Genomic DNA, 7,496 nt, shown 5'->3' on the forward strand with positions numbered 1-7,496 from the left:
GAGTACTGCGTCCAGTTTTGGGCTCCACAATTCAAAAAAGATGTGGAGAAGCTTGAGAGAGTCCAGAGAAGAGCCACACACATGATCAGAGGTCAGGAAAACAGACTTACGACGACAAGATGAGATCTATGAGGCTTTTTAGCCTGGAAAAGCGCAGGCTCAGGAGTGATCTGATGGCCACCTATAAGTTTATCGGGGTGACCATCAGTATCTGGGGGATCGTTTGTTCACTAGAGCACCCCAAGGGATGATGAGGTCGAACGATTATAAACTCCTGCAAGACCGTTTCAAGCCGGACATAACAAAGAATTTCTTTACTGTCCGAGCCCCCGAGGTCTGGAATAGTCTGCCATCGGAGGTGGTTCAAGCACTTACACTGAACACCTTCAAGAGGAAATTGGATGCTTATCTTGCTGGGATCCTATGACTCCAACTGACTTCCTGCCCTTTGGGCGGGGGGCTGGACTCAATGATCTTCCGAGGTCCCTTCCAGCCCTAATGTCTATGAAATCTATGAAATGTATAAACTCTAATTATGGGGGGGATGTCTTGAATTCAGTCATCTTGAATGTGGGTAAATATGGTTACATTCCTTATTTGCACTGCCAGCTCATCAACCAGTAAAAGCATGGTAGTTCCACTGAGTTCAACGTAACTGCCAGTTTGCACCAAGTGAAGCTTTGGTTGACTACCTTGGATGGATGTGAATAATGAAAAAAAAATAACGACAGCTTTAGAAAAAGAGGTGTCACAAAGTAAAGGACTGTTTTCTTAATATAAACAATGAGATGCTTTATTACATGTATAAATATGATCTACACAAGATTATAAAAGATAACCACTAGCTATTTTAAACAGATAATATGTTTTAAGGGGTCAGCCATTCATTCATATATTTAAATTATCTGCCCCACTAGTCTTGGTCTGCTAATGAATATACATGTGTGGATATGCTTACAGCTTAATTGTAATACATAGGCAGCCCCTTCCTTAGTTATGTGCACTGCTGAGCCAACAGGAATCCCCAAATTAAACTTGTTTGCACTCAAATTTGCATTCCAAAAGATATTTCTTCCATTACAACGGACAAAAATAATAATAAATTACTTGGTCATGTTTCTTGCTAAGAAATCCTTCCTACAGATCTCTCCCATTCCTGGAAAGTGGTTGATTCTCTGGAAAAAAAAATGTTGGAATTTTTATATTCTTACTTGTGCAATATCACAGATAAACAGTTTAAACATTAAACTAAAAGTTCAATGAAACGTTCAATTAATATATAAAGAGAATCAAGAGAGAAAAGAGTATATTCCAAATTATGTTAGATATCTTCAAGAACTACCTAGATATTATAAATTGCATTCTGCTCTCCCACCAGATTAAACCTGGATATCTCTGACAATGTCTGTTCATGCGAGTTGCTATTCAGAAAGTTCTACGTGAATAAGGATGTTGTCAGAGACTTATGAACAGAAAAATGACTATTTAGTCACAAGTACTGCAAAGAAATACACTGATTATCAGGGATCTGGGTTTTCAGTTCACTGCGGGAAAGCATGGAAAAATGCAGGATTTCCTCCTTTAACAGAGAAAAACACAGATTTTTTCTTTTAAAGGAGAAAATCACGTATTTTCCCTTTTAGAGAAAAAAGAACACCAGAAACAGTGGGTTTCTCATTGCAGGCTGGCTAAGTCCCATCTGGCAAGGGGCTGCTTGGAGCTGCAGGGAGTAGGAGGAGGGCAATCAAAGGCAGGGAGCATGTGGCAGCCAGGCAGCAGTGGACTGTAGTTCCTTCCAGGTAGGTCTATAGGGGCAGTGGGAGGTGGACACTAGGTGCACAGGCCACACAGAGGGGGGGGGCACAGGTCTCAGGGGGAGACGCATGTGGCTCCTCAGATTTCTGCACCCACAGTCGGATACAGGGCTCCAGCCAGGCTGGACCAGCTCCAGGAAGGAGCCGCCTCTGTGGCCATGGCTGCCAAGGCAGCAGTGGAAGCTCAACTCTGCACCACTGCCACTGCCCCTTCTGTACCACCCCGTGACAATGCAGCACTCCTTCCAGTGCCGGATCCTGCCCACTGAGCCACAGAGGTGGCTCCTGCTTGGCTGCAGCCCCACACCCCACTGGGAGTGCAGAAGTCTAAGGGTGCACCTGCCCTCCCACTGCGTCGCCTGTTCCCTGCTACCTTCCCCATACACCCAATCTCTTTCTCAGACACTGGTAGTAAGGGGCAGCAAGTTGGGAGTGAGGGGCACCAGAAGGGCTGGCGGGGGGGCGGGGGGTGGAGGGGAGCTAAAGCTTGGGAGTGAGGGGCAATGGCAGAGGCAGGGCATCAGTATATTGGGGCTACTCAGCAGCACAAAACAGTGTTGGAGACAGCCGCAGTTGAACCCATATCCTGGTGAGTGAAGGGGTTAAGGAGAGCTCTGATTTTCCATGATAAAAAACCCAAAATCAAATGTCAAAATTACAGGTATTTAGAATTCATTTCATTATAGTGGCTGACGTACTAGTAGGCTTCCAAACTGCTTTAAAATTGTACATATATCAATAAAAAATTGTGTTCAACTGAAAATCAATGGTGTGTGCAAGTGTGAGCGAGTGTGTGAGAGAGAGAGAGAGATAGCAGTGTTTTATTTTAATCACAGAAAAATGCAGATTTGAGGGTTTTAATCAGGGAATTTGCAATTTTTAAACAGAGAAAGCCAGGATCCCTGCTGATTATCTAACCGTTTCAAAGATTATAACGTAAGTAATGTTTTTGCATCTTTAACACACTGCTCAAACTCTTTGAATGCCCACTTATAAATTGTAGGCTGAAGAACCTACAGTATTAAACAGTATTAAAGATTTGTAGGCCAAAGTCCAAGGGACAGAGAAACTTAATATTATAAAATAGGGATAGGACTTGGTGTCAAAATCTTTGAGGCAGTTTGACTGTCATCTCTGCTTTCCAGTCTCATGATGTCTGCAACTGACCCAAAAAGGCTTCAAAAGACTTCAGAATAGAATAGTTTTTCTTACCTGATTCAGGACACCTAAGTAAGCTATACCTACCTGATAGTTTCTGAGCTCAGCAATCTTCTCCTGCTGCACAGCAGAATCACTCCATATAAGATTAGCTGTTTCGTCTTCATCTCGCATCTTCACAAAGCCCATCTCATCTATTACTAAGCGAACTACAAGGGAATTATATATTTAAATTAAATTTAAATAATTTTAAGCAACCTACCAAATCTAAAATAAAACATTAATTTTCCAGTATAGAGACTCTTCTTTAGCCACACTGCATCATTAGTGTAGAAGGCAGCAAAGTACATACTGCTGAATTTATGATACTCAGTTTGGAAGGTCTCCATCTGCCTATTGCATAACTGTAATCAGCATCATCCGAGCTTATAATGTAGCTGGAAACACATTTTAATCAGTGTAGGAACTATAAAGAGCTTCTAGGTGGTCCAAAATTGTGTAATAACAATCCATTTGCACTTAAATGGATAAGACTTTAGCTTTGCCTTGGTATGTGTTAATTTTAAAGCAGCAATGACTATAGGTGCCACTGTAATCAGGAGATAAAGAAGGGTCCTAACATTGAGGATGTAATACTTAAAGCCAAGCAATGGATTATTTTTATATATTAAATTAAAAAGAAGTCCAATTCTATAGCAAAAATAAGTAATGATGTAAGAGAAAAGATTTTTCTAATGAATTTGCAAAAGGGAGATGCTTTCCCTGTAATTTCCCTGCCTTTAGGTAAAGCTTTCAAAGATCTGTATGATACACTTGCTCCAATATCATCTCTCATGAGATGGGACCAGGCTCCAGATTTCCCTCTTTGACAAACTCACCCAGCTGGCCAAAGGTCCAGCTGAATATTCCAATGGCTATTAAAATTCGCTGCAATTCACTCAAGATTATACACACTTAAACATGTTCGTTCAGTGTTTTTGCACAATGAAGAGTACAGTTTAAGGGACAAAAATTTAACTGGTTCCAGATTAAATTTATTTTAAATCCTAGATTAAGTGGCAAAAAAGGGAAGCATATGAGCTAAACTGCAATCTGGACCTTTCATAGATGCCCATTTATCTAAATATGAATAAACTTAACTAACAATCATCTAAATACGGCTGAATTTAAAACTTATTCTCATTAAAGAGCAGTCACTTCAAGGATAAGAGGACCTATTATGATAACTAATGCCACTGAAATTCAGGACTCTGGCAGGCCAGAAGTCTTATCTTTGGCCAGAGATTGTAGTCAAGGTGGCATTGCACAGAATGAAGAGGGAGAGCTGAATATTTTTCAGTGACAACTGAGAATTCCACTGGGAAGGAAAAGCTTGTATCTTGAGACTGGCTTATTTATCCTTTTGGAAGCTGTCACTAAAGCAAGCTCATTATAGGAGCTGCTAAGTTAATAACATTTTATAAAGAGGGGATATAGATATAGGGGATGTGTGTGCATGTGTGGGGGAGTGGGTCTGATCTAATTGTTTATCATTAATCAACTCAGAGCAGTGACCACATCACCCAGTTAATTTTTCACTTTGTATTAGGCCAAAACCCAAAGTTATGTCACACTCAAAGTTTTTCTATTCTGAATCCAAAAAATACCTAATTTTGTTAAACCCTATTTTATCAACATCACTAAGATATAACGTAAAATTAATGTGATGGTAGACTCATGTGTAAAAAGAAATGCATCTGTTTCCTTCAAGACTCTTGGCTATAATCATCATAGGTCCCTGAATTTAGGTTTAGAAAATTAGAATTGTCTTTATTCAAGACTTTAAAATTTTAACTAAATTCACATATAACGTGTCATTGAGATTTTTTTCCCTAAGATTCCCTGTTTTAATTGCTTGTTGACACCTTAATGGCCTAAACCCACATAACACAACAGGATTTATGCCCCAAGCATTCAAGACTAGCAACTAAATATTAAACTATACTCAAAGCGATTCCTATGGAAAAAACATTCCTAAAGTAGTAATTCAATACTGGCTTGAACCAAACTCTACTGGAGGTTAGAGGGAGTCTTTTCATTGACTGCAATGGGCTTTATCTCCAAATTCTTGTTTCATGCCTTTTCACCTTCCCAACAGCTATTAATGTAATCAGACTCTGTAGCTTCCTACCAATTTCATATTTTGTGCCAGCAATATTTGCAGTGATGACTCCATTCTTTTTCTTCTTTCTGACTTTTCTTTTAATTGTGCTTTGATAAGGCAGTTCTGAACTCAAAGTCAGGCGAGAGGTTCCTTGATTATCTTTAAAAAATAGTAACAATAATCAGAAAGCAATGCATACAAAGGAAAACATCACAGTACACAAAAAGCGTGTGAGATAGCCAGTAACAGTTATCTGATTTAAGCTAAATAGAAATTATAAGCATAATGAAGCTGCATCATTAGTAAGGCATATTAAAAATATGAGATTCCTATAATTAGTTTTCATACCTCCTTCATTAGGCAAGGACGGCATTATAACTTCAGGTGGTACACAAGTAGAATCCAAATCCTGTTCCAAATTCTCAGAAAAAAATAGAGGCCTTCAAAAAGTCAAATTATTCAAAGCTCTTATCAGACCATTTAAAATGTCCAGATTTAGGAATTTTCAGTTATAGTAGAGATGGGAATCTGTGTTTTAAACAAAAGAAAAGGATTTTGTTATAAAGGATTGCCTGCTAAAATATAACTATACAGAAACTGGTGTAGAATTTTTTTACAATGATTTTAGAGAATTTTTCAAAAACCTGCAGATTTATTCACCAGAATGCAAATTTCTAAAATGTAGTTTTCTATTCCTGAAAAAATCATTTAGCTATATTAAAGATAAATGTTTATAAGCTTCTATTTAATACATGGATAGCTTATGTATAACAACACTTTACATTAATATATTTGAGAGGTTTATATTTATATTTAAATTCAGTTAATGCAAGGAAATTTATTCCTTGCAAGTACACTGAAGTTAGAGTTAAGTTCCAACCATATGGTAATTTAAAGAATTAAAATAATAGAATACTGGTGAAGGTTCCAGTCACCATTAAGTGAAAAACCAATACTACTGAATTTATGTTAGATAATCAACATAATTTAATTTGAGGCCAAAACCTAATAACTACCAATTTGCATACAACACCATGTTCATTTGTCTTGTGTATTTACATATTTAACATGTTTGTATTTTCTGAATATTAACTAACTCTGAATTGCATGGCTTTATAATGCTTATTTCCTATATAATATTATTTCTTTCAACTGTAACTCCATGTTATTACAAGTTTTGCCTAGGAACACTGCATGACATGGAATTTTATGTATTAAAATGATTTTAAGAGTAATTCCTACGCACATGAGACCATCTGGCAAAAGGTTAATAAATGTACCTTCTGAAAAAGGGTAAACACACTGATGTAAATATTTTGTTGCATACATTCAATCATGTTTCCTAATCACATAAAAGTTTATAATGATAAAAGAAGGCCTTGTCTGGCAGGATGCCTGAAGCAAACTTACAAATTATGCATGGAAGAAAAAACTTAATATTTGAGGCTATTTCTACAGTTTTAAAGCTTTTTAATTTTTTGTGCAATAGTGAGCATAGTTAAATATTCTCCATGCTGGCTTAGCACAATATACAATTTAATGTGTAGTACTTGCAGAAACTATTTAAAGCAGCTGTAAACAAAACTAGAAGCATTCTTCTGCTTTATTTAGCTTCACTCAAGGATGAATGTTGTGTGATAATAAAATACAGATTTCTAAAGCTAAAGCAGCATACGTGCTTTAATTCATGTATATTATACATCACACAAATAAACGCAACACTACACATCTACTGCAAAATATAAACAAGTACATTCAAGCAAAACGAAAGCTTTGATTTAAAGTTTGTTTGTTCCACGGTCCTTTCTTCAGGCTGCAACTAAACTGCCAGTACTACTCTGTGAAACCAGTTAGCTCAATGAGCTGCGTAAGATCCAAATCAGGGCAGAATTTCATCCAGAATATTAACTATGAGTTCTCTTCCTCCTGTTTTAGATGCAATCATGATACACTTCATAAACATCTTTAGACAAGTGAGCATGAAAACACTTTAATAGCAAAAATAATAGTAAAAATCCACAAAAAATAAGATGCAAGACTAGTTCTCAATTCAATTTAGGGTTTATCTATAAAATTCCCACTCATGTAACTGGATTAAGAGCAGCACTAGAATGATGTTCATGATTGAAGCTAATCTGAAAGCTCCTAGAAGTCAGATACCACTTTGAATTCCAGTGGTATCAATGAAATCATACCAGCAATATGAAACCTGAAATCTGACCCTTTGCATCTATCCAAAATGCTAGCGACAGACTTTTTACATGTAAATCATGGCAGAAAGTGGTTAAGATATAAGGTACAGATGCACATTTTTATAACATCTGATCTCTGCCGGAAATTTTTGTGATTGGATTAAAAATTCAAGATACCTTGGTGGTTGA

At 37.2% G+C, this 7,496-nt stretch overlaps 1 protein-coding gene across 3 annotated transcripts in view; it reads right to left on the reverse strand.

The window, feature by feature from the left end:
• TTLL7 (tubulin tyrosine ligase like 7) overlaps positions 1-5,640 on the reverse strand; it is a 98,869-nt gene extending 93,229 nt beyond the window's left edge. For all 3 annotated transcript variants that reach the window (XR_002094682.1, XM_019501514.1, XM_019501513.1), the window contains exons 1-4: positions 5,464-5,640; positions 5,143-5,274; positions 3,060-3,181; positions 1,108-1,175 (exon numbers count right to left, since the gene is read on the reverse strand). Coding sequence is in view for 2 of the 3 variants with exons in the window: in XM_019501514.1 (XP_019357059.1) it covers positions 1,108-1,175; positions 3,060-3,181; positions 5,143-5,274; positions 5,464-5,488 (347 nt within the window). In the remaining variant the exon portion in view is untranslated. The remainder of the gene's footprint in view (positions 1-1,107; positions 1,176-3,059; positions 3,182-5,142; positions 5,275-5,463) is intronic.
• Positions 5,641-7,496: the final 1,856 nt, after the last annotated feature.

The sequence above is a fragment of the Gavialis gangeticus genome, unplaced genomic scaffold (assembly GCF_001723915.1).
Source record: "Gavialis gangeticus isolate Ggan-Ray unplaced genomic scaffold, GavGan_comp1, whole genome shotgun sequence".
NCBI lineage: Eukaryota > Metazoa > Chordata > Crocodylia > Gavialidae > Gavialis > Gavialis gangeticus.